At 58.4% G+C, this 23,557-nt stretch overlaps 1 protein-coding gene across 1 annotated transcript in view; it reads left to right on the top strand.

The window, feature by feature from the left end:
* The first annotated feature begins 549 nt into the window (after positions 1-549).
* Positions 550-23,557, top strand: part of FLII (FLII actin remodeling protein) — a 32,306-nt gene continuing 9,298 nt past the window's right edge. Inside the window, exons 1-16 of the mRNA XM_075010657.1 lie at positions 550-701; positions 6,761-6,871; positions 9,962-10,033; positions 13,131-13,211; positions 15,539-15,624; positions 16,106-16,267; positions 16,964-17,067; positions 17,751-17,926; positions 18,387-18,544; positions 19,232-19,316; positions 20,015-20,162; positions 20,393-20,526; positions 21,343-21,555; positions 22,138-22,317; positions 22,730-22,812; positions 23,362-23,436. Coding sequence (XP_074866758.1) covers positions 639-701; positions 6,761-6,871; positions 9,962-10,033; positions 13,131-13,211; positions 15,539-15,624; positions 16,106-16,267; positions 16,964-17,067; positions 17,751-17,926; positions 18,387-18,544; positions 19,232-19,316; positions 20,015-20,162; positions 20,393-20,526; positions 21,343-21,555; positions 22,138-22,317; positions 22,730-22,812; positions 23,362-23,436 — 1,931 coding nt within the window. The 5' untranslated portion in view covers positions 550-638. The remainder of the gene's footprint in view (positions 702-6,760; positions 6,872-9,961; positions 10,034-13,130; positions 13,212-15,538; positions 15,625-16,105; positions 16,268-16,963; positions 17,068-17,750; positions 17,927-18,386; positions 18,545-19,231; positions 19,317-20,014; positions 20,163-20,392; positions 20,527-21,342; positions 21,556-22,137; positions 22,318-22,729; positions 22,813-23,361; positions 23,437-23,557) is intronic.

The following is a 23,557-nucleotide window of genomic DNA, read 5'->3' as shown; positions in this document are numbered from 1 at the left end:
GCGATGCGTGCGCATCAGCGTGTATTTTTACTCAAGTAGTTTTCCAGAGGGATACCAGTTGCTTGTACATCAGTACACCCCTCCATCAGCATCGCACCTGAGTAGCGATGGGTTCTGGGACATTGCTTGCTAAATGCTACTTTTGACAGAGGTGGAGAAAGTGCCCACAAGTTACTTGAGTAAAAGTGCAGCCACTTTCACTTCTGGATACTTGAGTACAATCAAGATGTGATGTACTTTTACTCAAGTCGTTTTCTAGAGGCCCGCCAGTGGGTTGTACTTAAGTACACACCCACCCCAGCAGCTGTACTTGTACTCAAGTACCTTTGGGGTACTTTTCCCACCTCTGGCTGCAAGCGCCCACAGGTAGGAGAATGGGGCAGGTTCCCCCCAGCCCCAGCTAACGGGGGTTCACCCCCAAGTGGGTGTCCGCACGGGACCGGCAGCGGCAGTCCCCGCTCACGGGGGCGGGTTGCAAGCCGGCTGCCTCTGAGCCGGAGGAGTTTGCCAAGGAAGGGGTTAAAGGAGGCGGCCGGCCGGGCTGCCCGCCGCTCCGTGCGCGCAGGGCCGGCCCCTGCTTCCTCGGGGGCCGGGTGTCGCTGCAACACGCCCTGCCAGCGAGCAGCCGCCGCGGAGCAATGGCTGCCACGGGCGTGCTGCCCTTCATCCGGGGCGTGGATCTCAGCGGGAACGACTTCAAGGTACCGGGGGGCCCCGTGCGCCGGGCCGGGACGGGCCCTGCCTGCTTCCTGCGGGGCTAATTATAGACCGCGGCTCCCCCCTGCGGGGCCTGAGAGCGGCCCGGGGCGGGCTGACCCCAGGGGTGTCAGCTGATTTGCGGGGTGGGGGGACCGCGTGGTCGCGGCAGAGCTGCCGGGGCAGGTTCCGAGCCCCTTCCTGGGCCCGGGGGTCGCGCTGGAGCCCCTGGCAGGCGCCCGGGGCGTGGCTGGGGTTCCTCGGGGATGTTCTGCGCGGCCGCCTGGCTCCCGTTTAGCGTTGCCAACGCAGGGCTGGGAGCAGTGCAAAGAATTCGTGCTCCTGATCCCTGCTGGGGGGTGGGGAGTATTACCCACAACCAGGGCTTCTCAGCCGGCACTGTGGGGACCCCCCCACAGGTTTTGGGGCGTGGCCAAGCAGAGTTCCTGCTCACTTTTTCCATCCACGTGCAGAATAAATTTTGTCACGTGCGCTGGGGCACGCGCAGTGTGCACCACCCATAGAAACACACACTGCCCGCGCTGGGCGCTCTGCTGATCACCCAAGCGGTCCCTGAATCACTCCTGGGTGGCCGCCCAAGTGCTCAGCTTACAGGGAATGCTGCCTCCCAGCAGGGTCAGACTTCCTGGGGTCCAAGGCAGAAAGCCAGCGTCACCCGGTGTGGAGCTGAAGCCTTGGGCCCTGAGGCCTGCCAGCCTGGGACTGAAGCTGAAACCTCAGCAGTTTAGTTTCATGGGGCCCTTGTGGCATAGGGACCAGGCCCCTGCTTGCTGCCCCCCTGGCTTTTATATGCAGAAGAACAGCTGGGGTGGTACAGCTGGATTGGGCCATGGAGCTTTTATACTGGGTGGAGGGAGGGGCTGAGAAAGAAAAAAGCCCCAGGCCTGTGACGGAGAACACATGAAGTGGAATGAATTGCCCAAGGTCGCCCTGGCAGAATTAGGACTCAGGTTGCTCCTAGTCCCCTGCTCTGACCCTCAGGTTCCCCTTCTCCTTGGGAGCGCTGCTCTCCTGAGTTGTTTCCCCAGCCCGAGCACCAACCAGGGGTTAATTGCTGCTGGGGTGCCGGTAGTTCCGCAGGCCGGCCTGTCTTCCTCTGCCTGTTACTTGCACTTGGCCCTGGTGATTTTGCTTGTGTGTTGGCACTTCAGGGACTTGCCTGGCGCTCGGAGGACGTGGCTGATGTTTTGTGCATGCATCAGCTGACTCTGAGACTACGGAGCATGACCCAGAGCGCTACATGTAGCGTGGTGAAGCTGTAACCGGAGGGGGCAGATAAATGAGCTCTGGCTGCCCCATGCCAGGACCTGGGTAGCATCACAGCTCTGCTGACCCTTGAGGGGGCATTCAGAGATGTCACCTCCTCTGAGGTTAAAATTCAGGCTCTTCCTTGGCAATTAACCTCCCCAAAACAAGGGAGCCCCCCTGGCTGCCCCCTTTCAGGGTGGGCCCGGCTGCATTGGAAGGTGGTTTAACATAGGCCTGTGGTGTGTAACCTGCAGCCTGGGGAGCCCCTGATTTGCAGCATTCCAGCTCTGGGACAGAGGAGGAGCGGGGACGGAGCACGAATCACGTGATTTGTGGCTCCCACAGTGCGGGGGGAGCGGGTAAGTGTGGGGCACCGGTGCCCCCCTGTGTGAGAGGCTCATTGAGGAAAGGGGTAGCCGGGGATCTGCAGGGCGCAGGTGGAGCCCGAATGCACTGCCGACTGCTGTGGCCCACGGAGGCGAAGACGGGCCATAGAGCAGTTTTTAAACTAAGAGGTGGGGGAAAGCCGATTGGTGCGGGGGAGCACCTGGATCGGACGGAGACTTCTCTTACACGAGGCTCCATAGACAGGGATTCCCTAGAAGTTAGTCAGATAGGGAACGTGGGAAATAATATATGGGCAAGATCAGATGTAAAACAATCGTGCATAAAAAAATCCACCACGTCTGTGAAAGGCGGACATATAAATAGTGGTAGTTTTCTAACATGCTTTTACACTAATGCTAGGAGTCTGTCTAATAAGATGGGTGAACTGGAGTACCTCATATCAAAGGAGGAAGTTGACATAATAGGCATCTCAGAAACATGGTGGAATGAGGACAATCAGTGGGACACTATCATACCGGGATATAAATTATATCGGAAAGACAGAACAGGTCGTGCGGGTGGCGGAGTGGTACTATATGTGAAGGATAATATAGAATCAAATGAAGTAAAAATCCTAAAGGAATCAAAATGTTCCATAGAATCATTATGGATAACAATTCATTCCTCTAATATGAATATGGCATTAGGAATATATTACCGACCACCTAACCAGGACAGTGATAGTGATGCTGAAATGTTAAGGGAGATTAGAGAGGCTATCAAAATAAAAAACACAGTAATAATAGGAGATTTCAATTATCCCCATATTGATTGGGTGCATGTCACCTCAGGACGGGATTCAGAGATTAAATTTCTTGATGCCTTAAATGACTGCTTCTTGGAGCAGCTAGTACAGGAACCCACAAGGGGAGAGTCGATTCTCGATCTAGTCTTGACTGGAACGCAGGATCTGGTCCAAGAGGTAACTGTTACTGGACCGCTTGGAAATAGTGACCACAATATAATAACTTTTAATATTCCTGTGTTGGGAAGAACACCGCAGCGGTCAAACACTCTGGCATTTAATTTCAAAAAGGGGAATTACACTAAAATGAGGAAGCTAGTTAAACAGAAACTAAAAGGTAGAGTAATTAAACTAAAATCCCTGGAAGCTGCATGGAAACTGTTTAAAGACACCATACTAGAGGCCCAACTTAAATGTATACCCCAAATAAAAAAACACAGTAAGAGACCTAACAAAGAACCACCATGGCTAAACAGCCATGTTAAAAAGGCAGTGAGAGAGAAAAGGGCAGCTTTTAAAAAGTGGAAGTCAAATCCTAGTGAGGAAAATAGAAAGGAACATAAACACTCCCAAATTAACTGTCATAATGTAGTAAGAAAAGCCAAAAAAGAGTTTGAGGAACAGCTAGCCAAAAATTCAAGAAACAATAGTAAAATGTTTTTAAATACATTAGAAGCAGGAAGCCTGCTAAAAAAGCAGTGGGGCCCTTGGATGATAAAGATATAAAAGGAGCGATCAAGGAAGACAGTGCCATTGCGGAGCGATTAAATGATTTCTTTGCTTCAGTCTTCACGGCTGAAGATGTTACAGAGGTTCCTAAATCTGAGCCAGCCTTTTTAGGCGACAAATCTGAGGAACTCACTCAGATTGAAGTGACATTAGAGGAGGTTTTGGAATTAATTGATAAGCTGAATAGTAACAAGTCTCCAGGACCAGATGGCATTCACCCAAGGGTTCTGAAAGAACTCAAATGTGAAATTGCGGAGTTATTAACAGTGGTTTGTAACCTATCCTTTAAATCCACTTTGGTACCAAATGACTGGAAGACGGCCAATATAACACCAATATTTAAAAAAGGCTCTAGAGGAGATCCTGGCAATTATAGACCGATAAGTTTAACATCAGTACCAGGTAAATTAGTAGAAACACTAGTAAAGAGTAAAATTGCAAGGCACATAGAAGAGCACGAATTGTTGGGCAAAAGTCAGCATGGTTTCTGCAGAGGGAAGTCGTGTCTGTCTAATCTATTAGAATTCTTTGAAGGGGTTAATAAACATGCGGACAAGGGGCACCCAGTGGACATAATATACCTAGATTTCCAGAAAGCCTTTGACACGGTCCCACACCAAAGGCTTTTATGTAAATTAGGTGGTCATGGGATAGGAGGAAAGGTCCTTTCATGGATCGGGAATTGGTTAAAAGACAGAAAACAAAGGGTTGGAATAAATGGTAAATTTTCACAATGGAGGGGGGTAACTAGTGGTGTTCCCCAGGGCTCAGTCCTGGGACCGATCCTGTTCAACTTGTTCATCAATGATCTAGAAAATGAGGTAAGCAGTGAGGTGGCAAAGTTTGCAGATGACACCAAGTTGTTCAGGACAGTCAAAAGCAAAAGGGATTGTGAAGAACTACAAAAAGATCTCAGCAAACTGAGTGATTGGGCAGCAAAATGGCAAATGAAATTTAATGTGGGTAAGTGTAAGGTAATGCATGTTGGAAAAAATAACCCAAATTACACGTACTACATGATGGGGTCAAATTTAGCTACGACAGATCAGGAAAGGGATCTTGGAGTTATAGTGGGTAGTTCTCTGAAGACATCCACGCAGTGTGCAGCGGCAGTTAGTAAGGCAAATAGGATGTTAGGAATTATTAAAAAAGGGATCGATAATAAGACAAAAGATATCATACTTCCCCTATATAAAACTATGGTACGCCCACATCTCGAGTACTGCGTGCAGATGTGGTCTCCTCACCTCAAAAAAGATATATTGGCATTAGAAAAGGTTCAGAAAAGGGCGACTAAGATGATTAGGGGCTTGGAAAGGGTCCCATATGGGGAGAGGCTAGAGAGACTGGGACTTTTCAGTTTGGAAAAGAGGCGATTGAGGGGCGATATGATAGAGGTATATAAAATCATGAATGGTGTGGAGAAAGTGAATATAGAAAAATTATTTACCTTTTCCCATAATACAAGAACTAGGGGACACCAAATGAAATTGATGGGTAGTAGGTTCAAAACTAATAAAAGGAAATTTTTCTTCACACAGCGCACAGTCAACCTGTGGAACTCCTTGCCCGAGGAGGCTGTGAAGGCCAGGACTCTATTAGGGTTTAAAAAAGAGCTTGATAAATTTTTGCAGGTCAGGTCCATAAATGGCTATTAGCCAGGGATAAAGTATGGTGCCCTAGCCTTCAGAACAAGGGCAGGAGATGGATGGCAGGAGATAAATCACTTGTCTTCTGTTCTCCTTCTCTGGGGCACCTGGCATTGGCCACCGTCGGCAGATGGGATGCTGGGCTTGATGGACCTTTGGTCTGACCCAGTATGGCCATTCTTATGTTCTTATGTGCCCTCCGCCCACTATTAAGGGTTGCCCATGACTGGGTTAGGCCCTGCGCATGCCAGTGGTGCCCCGCCGGTGAGCACCTCTTGGTACGACTGGGGATGGGCCCAGGGTCCGGCAGGGTTGTGAAACAGGCGGTGCAACTGTGCGGAAGGGCCTGCTTAGCAATCTGGGTTACCCCTTTCGTCCAGTAGAAAGGCCGTTTCTTGCAGGGGCCTGTGTCCGGCTGCCCTTCCGCTCCCCGGGTCGGGCTCTGGAGGCTGGGCTGGCCCTTGGAAAGCTCGTCGTCTTCTGAACAGAGGCGACAACCCACCGCTAAGGCCGCTGTCTTGCAACGACCGAAATGTATGCAGGACACGCTCCTCTGGCGCCCCGGGCATGCGCTTGTGAACGAAGTGACACGTCTGCTTGGGCCTCAGCAGAATCAGGGCCAGCTGGTGGCAGTGAATCATGCTGCCTGCCAGCCCCTAACGTTACCTGCCCTGCCTGAGCCTGGCTCCATTCATGTCTTCCTAGGGACGTGTTCCCCTCCTGGGTCAGCTCCCCGGGCTGATCCTAGCAGGGCATGGCTGCATTGCTAAAGCCGCTAGGCCAGGCACCTGCAGCCACCAGTGTTCTGTGCTGAGGGGACAAGCGTGATCCTCAGCTGCATAAGCAGGGAAATACATCGTGGAGGGGATGGGTCAGAGCCCCACAGCAAGGAGGTGCTGTTGTCATGGGAGGGGAGGTCGCAAAGTGGAGGTTGTCAGGTTGAGAGCCCTGGGGGTGGAGGCACCAGAGTGCTGCTCTGGGTCCCACCCAGCTGTGTCCATGACAGTCCAATGCAGCAGCCTCCTGGTGCCTGCGACTTCCACCTGCATCTCCCTGAAGGGTTGTTCCTGTAAGTCAGAGGCTGTCGGAGCAGCCTGCCGCGTGGGCATGTTGAGCAGGGCTCCTGGGAAAGGGGCTGTGGTTGGTTTCACCTGTGCTGCGGGGAGGGTGTCAGAGCAGAGCACAGGGCTCGACGGACTGAGCTCCGGTGGTTGAGGAACCTGGCAAGGCCCATTGCTCTGCCCCGGGGATGCTGTAAAGTGGCTCTTTCTCTCCCCTCGCTAAGGGTGGCTATTTTCCTGACCATGTGAAGTCCATGACCAGCTTGCGATGGCTGAAGCTGAACAGGACGGGCCTGTGCTACCTGCCGGAGGAGCTCTCTTCCCTCCAGAAACTGGTAAGAGTGGCCTGAGGCCCCCGCTGCTGCTCGGATGCTCCTTGGGAAGCTGGCCTTTGGGGCAGGGTGTGCGTCGAATGCAGGCGATCACGTGCAGCCGCTGAGAGCGGGGCTGGCAGGCTTCCAACAGAAAGCAAGGGGGGCAGGCAGACCCACCTGACATCTGCCCCTACCCTCGTGCTAATAGCTAGTTCATAACTAATGCTTTTCAGCCATGCATCTCAAAGAGCTGCTCAAAGGAGGGCTGTGTGACTATCCCCATTTCGCAGAAGTGAAACTGAGGCACCAGGGAGTGACGTGACTTGCCATCACTCACCCAGTAGGCCAGCGGCCAAGCCAGGAATAAAACCCTTGCGTTGGGTCTGGTGCTCTGTCTGCTAGGCCACACTCTCTCCTGTGCTGTGCGTTCCTGTGTGCACGCACGCACATGCTGTCCCTCAAAGGGTGACTCTAAAGAACCTTTAAAAATGGGGCTTTGGTCTTTTGCTTTAAAGCAAACCTGAAAGGTCTTTAAATTCCACTCACCTGCCCCTCCCCGCCCCCACGCGTGTCAGGAACACCAATGTGCTTCTCCCTGGGTTTCCTGGAGGACTGCTCAGGAGATGCCCAGTGGGAGCTCCCCAACTTAGTCCAGGGGCTCGAGGTTAGACCAAAGACACGCTGCAACTACAGTGCGCATTGGTTGTTGGAATGAAACCAAGAGCGACATTCCCCTGTGCCAGATGGGGCACGCTCTGTCCCACTGCCAGTTGGCTTTCACCGCCTTGTGACGCGAGGAAAGGGGGGAATTCACCATCACTTGACGTCTGAATCTCAACCCGGGCGTCTGTCTCAAAGATGTGGTGTAGCTCACTCAGCAGTTACGGGTTTGAGGTGGGAACTGCTCTGTGGTTTTCTTTGGCCTGTCTTGTCCAGGAGCTCCAAGAAGCCATTCCCAAGGACCACGGAGTCTGTGTGTCCGTCCTAGCTTTACGAGCACTTCCTAGAGCCTCGCTTAGCAGGCGAGCTCTGAATGGCGAATGAGGCAGACAAGCTGACTTCCTTTCTGGCCTGCTTTCTGCACCATAAAGAAACAAAAAGGGGCTCGGATCCCGGGTTGTTGGTTTTTTTCTTTTCAGATTATCTTTAGCAGAAACTTGTCCGGTTAAAACTCTCATTTCTAACCACAGCCCCTGTGAATCTCATTGCCTGAGTGACTGGTGCTGTCCTGGCTGTCAGTCTGGCCGCTGCATGCATGCGAGACTTCAGTCATGAGTTATTTCGGGGGGTCAATGGGATGACACACATGGGTCAAGTTACGCCTGCTCATCAGTGTCTGCAAGAGGGGAGCTTTTGATGAGTAAAACGGGCTTAAATTGCAGCAAGGGGGGGTGTGGGTTGGACATTAGGAACAAGAGTTTGGGAAATAAGTTGACTGCAGATACACAATTCTAACTCCTGCACTTGCCTAGCTACAATCGATTGATCTGTGATCAACTTACATGGCCGTCCTCACTGAGAGCGGTTGATGGGAGACCTTCCTTGTCCATCAGTAGGTTAGATGAACAGCTATTGGGGTGGTCTGGGGGGAGCTTGGTCCTGCCCTGAGTGCCAGGGGTGTGATGACCTCTCCAGCTCTACGATTGTGTGAATGGCTTTAAATCAGGGGTCAGCAACCTCCAGCGGGTTTGCCCAGAGTGGCGCATGAGCTGATTTTCATCAGCACATAAGGTGGGAGCTCAGCCCCGCCCCACCTCCCCCATGCAGCCAGGAGCTGGCTCAAAGCCAGGCCACCTGTGGGTTAACAAAAGACCAGCTAATGCTACCAACCGCCCCCTAAACAGTAAAGCTCCGCACTTCATTTATTTATTTATGAATGAAGCTGTTGTAAGTAGGACTATTAGGTTGTGTCTCAGCTATCCCCCAGCTTCGAAGGGAGCCTGGTAATTAGGGCGTTGGGAGATTACTAAGGAAGTGCTGCTAAATCCCCCGCGGCGGCTTCGAAGGACCCGCCGCTGACCCGCGGCTACACACAACCCGGCACGTCGAAGTTGCCGCGGGGGAGATTTAGCCTGATAAAATGCTGATCTGCACCGCAGCACTTCATTAGGAATCTCCCGACTCCCTAGTTACCGTGTCCCCTTCCACGCTGGGGGTTAGTCTAGACATGGCCTTAGCGACTTCAAAAAGTATCAGCAGCACTCGGCCCGTACGTAGAGGTCAAAAGGTCCCGTTTCAGGCCTCCCCCGGGAAAGGTGGCTGAGCCCTGCTTTAAAGGAGCCCCCGTCCTTTGATTTCTGTTCGCAACCAGACTAAAATAGTTCACTCACCTTCACTTGTCTTCCGTGCCCGTTCAGTCTGCGGTCACTTTCGCTCCCAGGTGCTCTTTCTATCGCTGTGCCTAGTTTCCACTGGTGCTTTCCATCCACGGTTCTTCAGATGCTTCACCCTGGTGGTGCTCCGCTAGCCTAGGTGTTCATCTTAGCCCCTCACAGTCTGTGGGTGCGTTCCTCCTCGTGACACCGGTCAGGGATATAGTAAACTGAGGCACAGAGAGAGTGGTGTGGCCAAGACTGCTCAGGAAGTCTGCGGAACATCAGGGAGTTGAAAGAACCCGAGCTCTAACTGGGGCGATTTAGCTGCGCCAGCACATCGCAGCAGGGTGACTATTCCTCAGCGGGAAATCCCAGCGTCCGGTGGCCTGACGAAAGCAAACGCTGGGACCTCTCCTCGCGTATCAGCCAGCCCTGTGGCATCCCGGGGCTGTAAAGACCACGTTTTTGCCAAGGAAGCTGGCATGGTTGGGCCTCGGGGAAGGGTGCTCGGGGCGCAGCTTGGGGCTGGGGCGCCTGGCGGGGTGGCAGTGGTGGGAGGGCCCTTTCTTTTTCTTTGGAAGCACCAAAACACTGTTTAGGTGCAGGCTGGTGGGGTCCTGCGCTGTTAGGTGCTGCACAGTCAGTCCCAGCCCCAGAGAGCTAGGTGCCCTAAAGAGAGAAGGGGTAGAAGGCTCACACCAAGCAACCAGCGCGGTGGCGGCAAACGGCATCACAGTTCTCCCCTGGGTTTCCATTGGGTTGGTAACCAGGCGTTTGTCCTTCGCTTTCCGAACAGGAGCATCTGTCCGTGAGTCACAACAACCTTACCACGCTCCACGGGGAGCTCTCTGGCCTGCCCTGCCTCCGGGTGAGTAACCTGCGCTGGGTCCCTCTGCCCCAGCCCCTGGCTGCACCAGGAGAGAGTCTCTCTCTGCAGGCACGCGGCAGCCACCCCTTCACTGCTGGCCTCTCCTCGTCCACTGTAGGAAATGAACCTGCTCTGGGTGTGTCAGTTGTCCACCCCAAGGGTTGGTCCTGGGGCTGGTTTTGTTCAACATCTTCATTAGTGACCTGGACGAGGGGATGGATCGCACCCACAGCAACCTCGCGGATGGCCCTAAGCTTGCAGGAGAGGTAGACACGCTGGAGGGCAGGGATAGGGAGCGACCTAGATGAATGGGAGGATTGGGCCAAAGGAAATCTGATGAGGTTCAGCAAGGAGAAGTGCAGAGTCCTGCACTTAGGATGGAATAATCCCAGGTTGGGGACCAACTGGCCAAGCAGCAGTCCTGCAGAGAAGGTCCTGGGCGTTACAGCGGATGAGAGGCTGGACACAAATCAGCAGTGTGGCCTTGTAGCCAAGAAGGCTCATGGCATATAGGGCTGCATGAGGAGGAGCATTGCCAGCCGATGTAGGGAAGTGATTATTTCCCTGTATTTGACACTGGTGGGGCCACATCTGGAGTATTGTGTCCAGTTCTGGGCCCCTGTTACACACAGCACGTGCGAGTGCTGGAGAGCATCCAGGGGAGGGTGACAAAATGATTCAGGTGCTGGAGCACGTGACCGCCAAGGAGAGGCAGAGGGATTGCGGCTTGTTTAGTTTACAGAAGAGAAGACTAAAGGGTGATTTAATGGCAGCCTTCAACTTTCTGAAGGGGGCTCTAGAGAGGATGGAGAAGGGCTGTTCTCAGTGGTGACAGGTGGCAGAACAAGGAGCAGTGGTCTCAAGTTGTGGTGGGGGAGGAGTAGGTTGGATATTAAGAAAAACTATTTGCCCAGGAGGGGGGTGAAGCACTGGAATGTGTTGCCTAGACAGGTGGTGGGATCTCCATCCCTGGAGGTTTTTAAGTCCCAGCTTGACAAGGTCCTGGCTGGGATGATTTAGTCGGTGTTGATCCTGCTTTGGGCAGGGGGCTGGACTCAATGACCTCCTGAGGTCCCTTCCAGCCCAGGGATTCTACGATTCTACTGGATGGATCCCAGCGTGGCAGCCCAGGCTGGGCTGATGGATGTTGGGAACGCTCTGCGCTCCCCAGTGCCGAGTGGTGGCCCCCTCGTCCCCTGAACGGGGCTACGAGCTCTGCCATGTGGCTTTAGAAACTCTCCCAGCTCAAGAGGCTGAATCCTCTTGTTGCACGGCCCTGCCCCAGGGCTTTGCCGGCGTGGGGGCTGGTCTTGTCTGCAAACACTGGCTCGTCCTGCACGCAGCTCCCGGTGTTGCCTCTCCCTGGGCAGTGGCCGCTGGAGTCGGCCCGTCTCGCGTGGGGAGGAAGGATCTTCTGCTCTCTAGTGGGATTCTCTGATGCTCCGGCTCTGCTGCCCCCCCCGAAGGCGAGCTGAGTCCCTAAAGAGCCAGCCTGCCCTCCTCCCTCCCTGCTGCCCAGGAGGCGGATGAGCTGAAACGCCGCACTTCGCTTTCGTAACTTCCTGAACCACTTGCTGCGCTCTCGCCCAGCTGGCCAGCTTCCTGGCGGCTGCTCCTTCAAGGGGCTGGCCCTGGGCTGGCTCTCCGGCTGTGGGGCATTTCCAGTGGCTGCCGGGGCCTCCTGCCTTTTAAAGCCTCTTGTTGCTGGGTGGAATCCTCCCCCCTACAAACAAGGGGAGAGAGGCGCTGTCTTTCTGGCCACTTGCTGCAGGGGTCCCTCTTGGCGCACGTGGTCCCCTGTTGACGCTGTCAGCGTTTATGAGGCTTTAACCCTGGACAGCTCTCTGAGAAGGAGATTTTGTGCCCTGTTGAAGAAGCAGCCCCAGGGGGGACAGGTGGCCTGTGTGATTAGAGCCAAGGGTGAGAGCCCAGACTTCTGGAAGCTGTTCCTGCCTCTGCCACTGACTTACCACGTGACCTTTGGCAAGTCCCTTTGCTGCGCAGTCCCACTTTTGAAATGGGCATGATACCCGTCTTTCTGAGTTCCTTTGAGTCACACTTTGCACTAGGGCACATTGGGCAATGACCAGGCTAGTAATCTGAGCTGGGGGCTAGGAATCATGACTCCCTGGGTCTCTGTCTGGCTCTGTCACAGACTGTGCCCACATCACATAGAACCTAATCCCACAGCCATTGCTCACTCACTTGGACTTCTGCCTGGAGTCAGGCTGCAGGATGAGCTTTTCACTGCCCCGTGCCTCAGTTTCCCCATCTGTCAATTGGGGATCTCCTTGCGGAGGGCCTGGCTGAGAAACTGATTTACAGGGTGCAGTCATGGCACTAAGGTGTTTGGGGTCTCCAGCATAGGCTGGCGAGAGACAAACAATTCGATCCAGGCATCCCTCACTCAGCCCCAGCTGGCCCACGCTGACGTGCTTGGAAACTGATGCAGCTGGGGCTTGTCCCTGGTGGGGGTGGGTGCTGGTGCCCTTCCCTGGCTGCAGGAGGGATGCTGGGTGCACCTAACACCTGTTGGCACAGTTGGGAGCTGACCGGGTTGTGGCAGAGCCAGAAACAGACCCGGGGAATCCTGACTCCTAGCCCCCAGCTCAGGTTACTAGCCCGGTCATTACCCAACATGCCCTAGTGCAAAGTGTGACTCAAAGGAACTCAGAAAGATGGGTATTATGCCCGTTTCAAAAGTGGCACAGCCAAGCAAAGGGACTTGCCAGAGGTCACATGGCACGTCAGTGGCAGAGGAGGGGGTGGTGCATCAGAGGAGACCCTTGGATGTAGCACGGAGAGGCTGAATGAGCTGGTAACCACCCCTCCCCCAAGCCACAGCCTCCCTTCCACAAGACAGGAGTTTTTCCGTCTCTCCTGTGACCCGCACTTCCCTCGCCACCTCGTCCTCCCTCTGCAAAGCCAGCAGACCCTTCCGCAGGCTGCTGCCCTCTGCTCACCCCCTCCTTTGGCCCCCCTGGGACCTGCTCACATCTGGGGAGTCTCTTTCCCGGCTCGGACCTGGGGGTTGAGTCAGGGGCTTGCGAAGGAGCTGGCTCCAGAGCTGTGACAATCAATCTCTTCCCCTTTTAAGGCAATCGTGGCTCGGGCGAACAGCCTGAAGAATTCTGGTGTTCCTGATGACATCTTCCAGCTGGATGACCTCTCGGTGCTGGTATGTGCTGGCTGTTCCGTGTGAGCCCCCCAGCCCCGCCCCTTGCTCTCCTAACCCAGTCACTGCAGGCAAAACACAGCAGTGGGCAGTGAAAAGGGCACCTGAAATCAGCATCCTTCATCAACCCAAAAAGGAGGCAGCATCGGCTAGCGATGAGAGCCTAGGCTGAGAGCCCAGACAGCTGGGTTCAGTTCCTGACTCTGCCACTGACTTGCCGCGTGAGCTCTGGCAAGTCCCCTTGCTTGGCTGTGCCACTTTGGAAATGGCTATAATACCCATTTCTCTGAATTCCTTTGTCCTCGTGCACATTGTTAAGTGGGTTAGTGCAACACAGGATCAATATATGGGTGTTTTAATAAATGGTTCCTAAGTTGTTGAAGTCCAGTAGCCCAAAAGGTTGCTTATAAACCATGGCTTAGAGCTGTCTCGAGCCCCACCTACTGGTGTGCTTTTAACCATCACTAGGTGGCATTTGATTTTTATTTATTTTGCAGTTTTAGTGGCTGTTAATGCACGTTTATGTTTAAACATTTTTTAGATTTAGATCAATTGAAATGGTCGCCATTTCATGAGACCGTGGGGATGGGGGTTCAGACAGTCAGTAAATAGTTCCTGTATTCCCTCTGTTTTCCATCCGGGGTGGAGTAAATTTTGTTCTATGCACTGAGGCATGTGGGGATGTGCACCACCAATAGAAACGGACGCTGTGGCTGTGGCCGCTCTGCAAATCAGCTGGGTGACACCTGAATCTCTCTTGGGCGGCTGCCCAAGCGCTCAGCTTATGGAAGCGCTGCTGGCTTTAGATGTTGAGATTCAAAACATTAAAACAAATTGCCAGCATCTTAAGTCAGTTTCCATAGTGTGGCTACGCTTCAGTCCAACTCTCACGTCTCAAGCAGAGTTGTTCTGACTTTGCCAGTCTCTAAGTTTGGCATGTTCTCCATAGAACTACTTTTCCCCGGGGGTGTGGATCGGTGGTGGAAAATCGACATTTACTGACCCTTCCCAGGAAAAATCTCCCTCTTCCAAGCCTACCTAGAGCGTATTTCTCCTGGCCTTACGAGCATGTTGCAAACATCTGTTGGTCCTTGATTAACCCTTTACAACTGTGTCCTGGCCTCGGTGTGCCTGTTTGAGGTTCCTGGAGGTAAAGGTGCTGTCCTGTTGCTGTGAGGGAGCCTGTTCAAAAGTACCTAACTCCCCTGGATCCTCTGCAGGAACTGGGAGCTTGACTTCCTTTGGGAGGTTTGACAGTCCCAGCCCTTACTGAAAAAACCTGGCTGTGCTTGTTCACCAAGATCCCAGCTGTGAGCGCTGCAATGATTTTCTTATTGGATCTGCCAGGCTGTTAACTAGGGAACAGAGCTCTTCCTGTGTGTCCGTACAGCACCTAACATGATGCAACCCAGATCCTGCCTAGGACCTTAGGTTGTTATGCTAATGCTCAGTTTGACCTCCAATCAGGGGCATGGTAAGTGCATTACAGTAATCACTTGCTTGACCTCGGAAGCCGTCTTTGTTTTACAGCTGATCAGATCTGCTCAGGAATATCCTTGGGGATTCCTGAGCCATTGTTCTGTAAGCACCATGATCTGGCAGAGAGATAGGTAAACCTCACCCAAGTAGCTACTGTTTCGGTGTGTCACACCAAAACCCCAAGGTGCACGAGCTCCCCGGCAGCTGCCGGGTCCAAGAGTGGCTCTCTGAAAGACACCGAGGAAGTAAGAGCTGCTTCTGGCTGCAGGGCCTGGGGAGCCCAAATACGTGGTGTCCTTGTGACCTGCCAGCACAAGCCACAGCTGGGTTACCGGATGGGGAGGCCGGGTCCCGGTAGTGCATAGAGGCACCGAAGGAGGCAGGTGCTGAAATCAGTAGGAGCTGGAGATATCGCCCCAGGGCTAGAATCCGAGCTCCGGCCTGGGTCTGGTGGGGGCGGGGGGCCTGGAAAGTTAGGTCTCCCTAGGCTTTTTGGGTTGAACTTTCCAGCAGGGAGGCCCCAGGGGGCCGGTGCTGTCATGCTCAGTGTTCCCAGCAAGCTGATGAGCCGAGCGCCCACGGCCAGGCTTTTGGCCTGTGCTGGTGGTGCACATCCGCACATGCCTTGGTGCACGTAGAAAAATTTATTCTGCACACGGATGGGAAAGGCAGGAGGGCACGTGGGCAGTGGTGAGAGCACTCAGTGCACGCTCCGGGGTGTGGGTGTGTCCCGAGAGCCTCGCGGTGGCGGGAGGGGGCTGATTCCAGCCAGGGGAGGGGGCTGGAGCTGGGCAGGTCACTGCCGGCTGGGATGGAGGAGTTCTCCTCATACCTCATCCTTCCTCCCGCAGGACCTGAGCTACAACCAGCTCACGGAGTGTCCCCGGGAGCTGGAGAATGCCAAGAACATGCTGGTGCTCAACCTGGGCCACAACAGGTGGGGCTGGCTGAGCCGGGGCTGGTGACGGGGAGAGGGCAGAGGCGCCTGGAGCTCCCTGCACGGCTGGTTCCAACGGGACCCTGCCGCTCAGCTCCTCCTCCCGCCCAGGAACCCCTTCATCCCTCTCGGCCCCGGGAGGAGCCCCCTTCTCTGCCTGGGCACCACGGCTGGGTCCCTCGCTCGGCTGCCTCTTCCCGGGGGAGCCTGGGCTGTGTCTGCCCCCGGCTGCAGACTGACTGCTGCCCATGGAGATGTGTGAGCTGGTGCCCGTGGCAGCCGGCAGCGGGGCCCTGCCCTGGAGATGATACACAGCAGCTGGCCCAGCCTGGGGGTGTGTCTGCGTGCTGCAGACAAGGCGGATTGCAGCCTCCTGCCAGCCTTTCGGCCCCTTCCCCGCCGGGTGCAGCAGGATCCCCCCAGTGGCCCTGCGGAGGGAGCTCCCCTGTCCGGTAACTGCCTGGATCCTCTTCCCCCGCAGCATCGATAACATCCCCAACCAGCTGTTCATCAACCTGACGGACCTGCTGTACCTGGACCTGAGCGAGAACAAGCTGGAGAGCCTCCCGCCACAGATGAGGCGCCTGGTCCACCTGCAGACCTTGATCTTGAACGACAACCCCCTGCTGCACGCCCAGCTCCGGTAGCGGGGGGCAGGCTGGGGGGGCGGCGGCTGGCACTGCTGGGGGGGGACACCCGGGAGAGGTCCCCCATTGGCTGGATTCTTCCAGCCGCTCTCCTGGGTCCGGCTGGGCAGAGCCCGGTCCGGTTGGATCCTTGGCGGGTTTGTAGTTGCGCGGGACTGGGGAGGCAAAGCAGCCGCCCAGAGACAACCGCCAAGGCTGTTCCCCGATAAACGCCTGAGCCCCACCGGGGGCCCTCGCTCCTGCTGCACTGGGCCCTTTGGGAGAGGGCCCGGCCAGCCTCTCGGCGCCTGATCTAGAGCCCGTCCCGTCAGCCACTGCCCCCCACAGGCCCCACCTGATCCAGCCCTGGAGTCCTGTTGAATAAGTCCAGCTTCTTGGGCCACAGCCCCAAAGACTGGTCCTCTCCCCCACCCCGGCCAGCCTGCCTCCGCCCTGGCCCAGCTGTGCGGCCTCTAGGAAGGAGGGGCTGCTCCACCCCCCGGCTCCTCCACCCTCTGCCTCCCACGGGTGGGGATGGCTCTGGTGGTCTGGGCCCCAGCCCCTGGGAACCGGGTGAGGGCGGTTTTAAGCCAATCCCGCCCTGTCTGTTGAACCAGAGCTTAGGCCTCCGCGGTCCAGGACCTGCCCTGCAGTCCCAGCCCCTGGCCGCGGCTCTCCCCTGACGGCCTCTCTCCCTCTCTCCCCACGTGAAGGCAGCTGCCTGCGATGACGGCTCTGCAGACCCTGCACCTGAGGAACACTCAGCGCACCCAGAGCAACCTGCCCACCAGCCTGGAGGGCCTGAGCAACCTGGCGGGTGAGCCCGGGGAGAGAGCAGCAGGGCCTGGGGAAGCAGCCCCTCACCGGGTCTCCTTCCGCCCGCAGCCGGGCAGCGTCCCGCCCCCAGGAAGCCACGGCAGCTCACGTGGCACCCGGTGACTGCCCCCAGTTCTGTGCAGCAGTGGGTTTGCTGGCTGGGTGACTCTCCCAGGCTTTCCCCCTACGCTCTCTGAACCCGTCTCTGCAGCTCCATCTTCCCTGCCGGCAGCCCCCAGCTGGTGCGTCTCCCCTGGGCCGGCTGCTCCCGCTCCCTCCGTCCCACAACGCAGCCCCTCGTGGCTGGGGGAATTACCCAGAAGCCCTTGATCCCGGTAACAGCGGGCAACCCCTTGGCACCGTGTCTCCGGCAATCCCAGAGTGCACTGGGACAGCCGCCCGGCTGAGCTTCCTCTTGCCAGCGCAAGCTGCCACCAGCCACGGGGCGGGGTGGTCCTGCTGCTTCCCGCCCTGGCCCGACCCCTCTGGCCCGGCACCGGTTGGTGGAGCTGGCCCGGGTTAGCTGCCAGCTGGGCTGCCTGCCCCGTTGGCCCAGGACCTGGCATCACGTCCATGTATTGGCCATTATTGTGTAGCCCACCAGAGCTTGGGGTCCTCTGGGCCTCCCGGTGGACTCAGTCCCAGCCCGGCTGGTGGCATCACTGTCCTGTTCCTCTTCCCCAGACGTGGACCTGTCCTGGAACGAGCTGAGCCGGGTCCCCGAGTGCCTCTACACCCTCTCCAGCCTGCGCCGCCTCAACCTCAGCAGCAACCAGATCTCCGAGCTCTCCCTGTGCATTGACCAGTGGACCCGGCTGGAGACCCTCAACCTGTCACGGAACCAGCTCACCTCGCTGCCCGTACGTGGTGCGGGACCCCAGACCCCCGCGGGGAGGGGGCCCAGAGCCGGCACCTCCAGCCAGGCCAGCCGCCCGTGGCCAAGCTGGGCGGGACGGGTGTGGTGCTTTCACTGCCCCTTAGCTTGTGAAGCTGTGAGTGCCACAGCCGGACACACACAGACTGAAGGGCTGGTCCCACCGGTCCCCTGGCTGCTCCTCTGAGTCGTAGGGCTGTGCTTTCCTGGCTGGGGCAGGCTAAGCGCTCCAAGGGCCCCCCAGGCCATAGCATCAACCCCTCCCCCACAGTCTGTAACCCAGTGGTGCGGGAGGCCCGCGGGACAGTGGGGAAACTGAGGCACAAAGCAGATAAGCAAGTGGCCCTAGTGGCTGGCAGGACGCCCTGCACAGCAGCCCCTGCACAGCCCGGTGGCCCAGGCTGTCGGCGCCCCCTGATCCGTGGCTCATCTCTCCCCGGGCCCAGTCCGCCATCTGCAAGCTGAGCAAGCTGAAGAAGCTCTACCTGAACTCCAACAAGCTGGACTTCGACGGCATTCCCTCGGGCATCGGCAAGCTGGCCAGCCTGGAGGAGTTCATGGCAGCCAACAACAACCTGGAGCTGATCCCGGAGAGCCTGTGCAGGTGAGCTGCCTCCCAGCCTGGCCAGGGGGCTCTGGAAATCAGAAGCTGGGCTGGGCTCCTCCCGGGGGCTGCTGGGTGGGGATGGGGAGGGGAGCCAGCCCTGGCCCTCTCCTTCCCTGTGCACCTTCCGGCTGCCTGTTACGCCCCCGCCCCCAGACACCTGCAAAGGGCCGGTCAGCCCAAGGGGCTGCACCCACGGCCTTCCCAGACCCCAGCGTGACTCAGCCCCACTGCATGTGGAGCTCCCTGGCCACGGCCACCCTGTGGGCTGGCTGCTAAGGACCCGGCCCACCCGAGCGTCCCGCCCCAACAGGCTTCCCGGGGGCTGAGCGCTCACGACTCGGTCCGACGTCCGCGGGGCACTGAGCTCGCCGAGCTGCACGTCGGGGCGGGTGGGTGCCTGCAGCGGGGAGGGAAGGGCTTGGTGTGTCCTGCAGCCTGTAGCAGAGCAGTGCCCCGGCGGGACGAGGCAGCTGGCCGAGTTGCGGAGCAGGGGAAATCCAAACGCTGCTGAGGCCGAGCCGGCCCCGTAACCCCCTTCCCTGGCTTGTGACCGCGGCCCCAGCTCCTTCCTCTGGGTGGCGCTGTGCTGGCCGCACCCTGCCTCTCTCCTTCCTCCCCTGCTGGGAGCTGGGCCTCTGCCCCTGGGGCACCGGCCCCCTCCCAGCACCTCCTCCGCCCCTCCAGGTGCACGAAGCTGAAGAAGCTGGTGCTGAACAAGAACCGCCTGGTCACGCTGCCGGAGGCTGTTCACTTCCTGACGGACCTGGAGGTGAGGCAGCTGGGGGCAAACGTCCAGGCCCTGCGCGGCCGTGGGAGCTGGTCCCTGCGGGGATCTGAGCCGGGGCAGCTCCCACTGGCCTGGCTCTGCTCCAATCTCACCAGCAGCTCTAGCCTGTGCTCGGCTCCCCCGGCGGCTCTGGGTCCCAACCGCCGGCCAAGGGCTGGCTGAGTTAACGCCCTGAGCGGGGACAATCCCACTGCGCAGAGGTGGGAAGCCAAGAGCTTAAACCCACCCGGGTCTGGGCCTGAGGCTCGAACCAGCGCCAGGAGTAGACTAAGGGGCTCTGGAGGGTCTAGCCCCATGTCAAGTCCTGCTGGTGACGCCGCCTCTCCGCCTGGTTCAGCAAATCCCCGGGCAGGGGCTGCCACGGTGGCACCGGCCAAGAGCCCTTTGGCCACCCAGCGGCTGGGTCTGTGGGGCCTGGCCGGGTCTCCCCAGCGGCTGTGCCCTGCTGCGGGAAGGACGCCAGGCGTGGAACCCCTGCCCGCTGGCCTGCGTTCACAGGGCAGGCCGTGGCATCCCAGCCCCCCCGGCGTGGGGAGCTTTTCTCCTGCCCAGCCAGAGCCTGACGCTGGCAGACCCAGGCCCTAACCCCTCATGAGACACGAGGGGCTCCCCCTCCCCCCCGCCCGGTGCGGCTCCCCAGGGCAGAGCGACATCCCAGGGGCTCATCTCTGTCCCTGCAGGTCCTGGACGTGCGGGAGAACCCCAGCCTGGTGATGCCGCCCAAGCCGGTGGACCAAACCTCCGAGTGGTACAACATTGACTTCTCCCTGCAGAACCAGCTGCGCCTGGCTGGGGCCTCGCCCGCCACTGTCGCTGCAGTGGCAGCAGGTGATGCAGGGGACAGTGGTGGGGGGGTGGCTGCTGGCTGGCTGAGCAGCCTGGCAATCCCGGCCCCTGGGAGGGGCAGCACACAGGGAGGCAGAGGGCTCCTGCCAGGCTGTGGCATCTCTGCTGCCCTGGCACAGACAGTCCCACACCCGGCTTGGGGCCCTGGGAGGGGGCTGGGGATTTGTGGGCTCAGAGCTGCTGGTTCTCACCCCCATCGTGCGTGTGCCCAGGGAGCGGCACGAAGGACCCCGCAGCTCGCAAGATGCGGCTCCGCCGGCGCAAGGACTCGGCGCAGGACGACCAGGCCAAGCAGGTGCTGAAGGGGATGTCGGACGTGGCTCAAGAGAAGAACAAGAAACTGGAGGTAGGAAAGGGGGTGGGGCTGGGTTTGTGTCTGTCCGTCTGTTACACGGCACAGACACACTCAGAGAGAGGGACACAGACAGAGAGAGAGAGAAACACACAAAGAGACAGAGAGAGAGACACAGACACAGAGAGAGAGAGAGAGAGAGAAACACACACAAAGAGACAGACGCACACACACACACAGAGAGAGAGGGGGACACAGACAGAGAGAGAGAGAAACACGCACAAAGAGACAGACACACACACAGACACGGCGAGAGAGGGACATTCTCAGACGGAGAGAGGGACACACGCACGCAGAGAGAGAGAGGAACACACACGCAGAGAGAGAGAGGAACACACACAGATGCATACAGAGGCCGTGGCTACACGAGCCCAAAACTTCAAGATTGCCATGCCAATGGCCATTTCGCAGTTTACTAACGAAGCGCTGAAATACATATTCAGTGCCCCATTCGCATGCCGGCACCCGCGGCTCTTTGAAATTGCTGCTTTTTGCTGCCGTGCGGCTCATCCAGACGGGGGGGCCTTTTCGAAAGGACCCCGGCAACTTCAAAATCCCCTTAGTCCTAACTGCCCCTGAGCCCGGGTGGCAGCAGCGCAGCCGGCTGGGCCCCCTGTCTGCCTCACATGCAGCTGGCCCGGCTCCACGCAGGAGCCCCGATCCCTGGGGAGGCCCAGCAGGACTCCAGGCTCACCCCCAGGTTGCCCCAGAAGGGCCTCTCCATTGCTGTGGGGCCGAATGCAGCCAGGGACTGGGCTGGGGGTGGAGAGAAGCCGATTCCCTCCTCACCTCTCACCCCCTGGCCACCAGGAGAACGAGGACATGAAGTACACGGACCTGAAAACGCGCCGCTGGGACCAGAGCCTGGAGAAGCCCCAGCTCAACTACTCAGAGTTCTTCACGGAGGACGTGGGGCAGATCCCCGGCGTCTCCGTCTGGCAGATAGAGAACTTCGTGCCCATCCTGGTGGACGAGGCCTTCAACGGGAAGTTCTACGAAGCCGACTGCTACATTGTGCTGAAGGTACCGGCCCGGCCCAGCTCGGCCTGGCCCTGCGGGGTGCCTGGAGCGTGGTGCTGAGCCACCTCTCGCTGGGGAGAGCAAGCATTGGGCAGGGCAGTGACTTGCCTGGGCTCAGGCTGGGCAGAATCTGGAATAGGATCCAGGAGCCTTGGCTCACACCTCAGCCTCCTGCTCTAACCCCCAGGCCGTGTTCTCTGCAAGGGGCCAATGGAGCCCAGAAGTCCTGGCTTGCAGCCCCCTGCTCTAGCCGCTAGGCTGTACTGTCGCCAGGCCGCGGCGAGACTCGAGCCCCCCCTCCGGGGTAGCCACGCTCCCTCCTGCGTTGGAAGGGTTTCCTGTGAGAAGGTTGAACCCTTCAGGTGGGAGACGGGATGAAACCCAAGGCCCTGGGCTCCCTGCAGAGACATCCTGCCCCCTCTCCCCGACAGGGCCGTGTCCCCTCTGGGGGCCTGGCTGGCGGGAACATCCGGGGCACCTTCGGCTGGTGCAGGGAGGGGGAAATGCCCTTGCTCACCCCCCCAGCCACCCCGCTCAGCTTCCTCCAGCCCCGCAACCGCTCTGCGCCCTGGTGCCCCCCCGCAGACCTTCCTGGATGACAGCGGCTCCTTGACCTGGGAGATCTACTACTGGATTGGGCAGGAGGCCACGCTGGACAAGAAGGCCAGCGCAGCCATCCACGCCGTCAACCTGCGCAACTACCTGGGGGCCGAGTGCCGCACCGTGCGGGAGGAGATGGGGGACGAGAGCGACGAATTCAGCCAGGTACCCGCCCTCACCGTGCCTGCCAGCTCCTCCACACGGCCCCCTACGGACAGTCCAGCCCTGTCCCGCCCTCGCCTCCCTTCTCCAGCTGCCCCAGCCCGCAGGGCCGGAGAGCCAGTCGCCACCCTGCGGTGGAGGGCAACCGGCCCACCCCGGAAGCTGCACTTGGGTGGCCGAGACACGGGTGGTGCCGGCCGACTAGCAGAGCCCCCGCAGGCAGGGGCAAGTGTCTCCGGGCGGTGCGCGGTCGTGCCTGCCTTCGCGCGTGGAACAAATTGTATTCCACACATGGACGGAAACAGTGAGGGAACGCTGGGCGTGACCCCTGCTGGGAAGGAGGGAGGGAGGGAGGCAGGAAGAAGCCCCATGCAGGCTGGCTGGCTCCCCACTGAGCCCTTGCCCACTTCCCCAGGTGTTTGACCACGAGATCTCCTACATCGAGGGGGGCACGGCCAGCGGGTTCTACACCGTGGAGGACACTCAGTACATCACCAGGTGAGGGGCCCGGGAGGCTGCGGGGCGCTACCGGCCAACCCCACCCTCTGGGGCGCTGGGGTTACACCTGCCCCACTGCCTCTGAGCCCAGCCCACCTCCCCCGCTCCCCGGCAGTCCGTCTGTTGGGAGCTGGCTCTGGCACTCCCGTCCTGGACGCTGGCGGAGCTCCTCCAGGCAGGAGCCGGAGGCCTTGCAAATCAACTCGGTGCCCCCCAGAAAGCGCCGAGCCTGCCCAGAATCCCACTGAGCACTTGGCTCCCCCATGTCGACCCCGTGGGGCCGCACACCCCTCTGCTGGCTGGGCCTGTCCCTCAGGCCGCAGAGCCTCCTGCCCTTGGCTATGGAGGTCCTCGGGCCAGTCCTGCCAGCTGGGGAGCCCTGCAGGGCAGGGGTGTTTGCTTGTCTTGCAGCAGGGAGTTCCAGAGGTTAACCCCTGCCCCCTGGCTCTGCTGCTAGTGTAGTCATCCAGTCCAGCTGGGCGCGCCTGGGGGGGCAGGTGCCCCTCGGCGGGGGGCTCTCTCGTGACCCCTTCCCACACGTCCTTGCAGGCTGTATCGTGTCTACGGGAAGAAGAACATTAAGCTGGAGCCGGTGGCGCTGAAGGCCGCCTCACTGGACCCCCGGTGCGTGCAGGGGGTGGGGATGCTCCGTGGCCATGGGGAGGCCAGCCTGCCGGGACAGGGCAGGGACCTGCAGCCAGCCTCTGTGGGAGCCTGACCCTGGGGGTGGCAGCGATCCAGCTCA

The sequence above is a fragment of the Carettochelys insculpta genome, chromosome 16 (genome assembly GCF_033958435.1).
Source record: "Carettochelys insculpta isolate YL-2023 chromosome 16, ASM3395843v1, whole genome shotgun sequence".
Classification (NCBI taxonomy): Eukaryota; Metazoa; Chordata; order Testudines; family Carettochelyidae; genus Carettochelys; species Carettochelys insculpta.
This window is presented reverse-complemented; position numbering and strand designations above follow the sequence as displayed.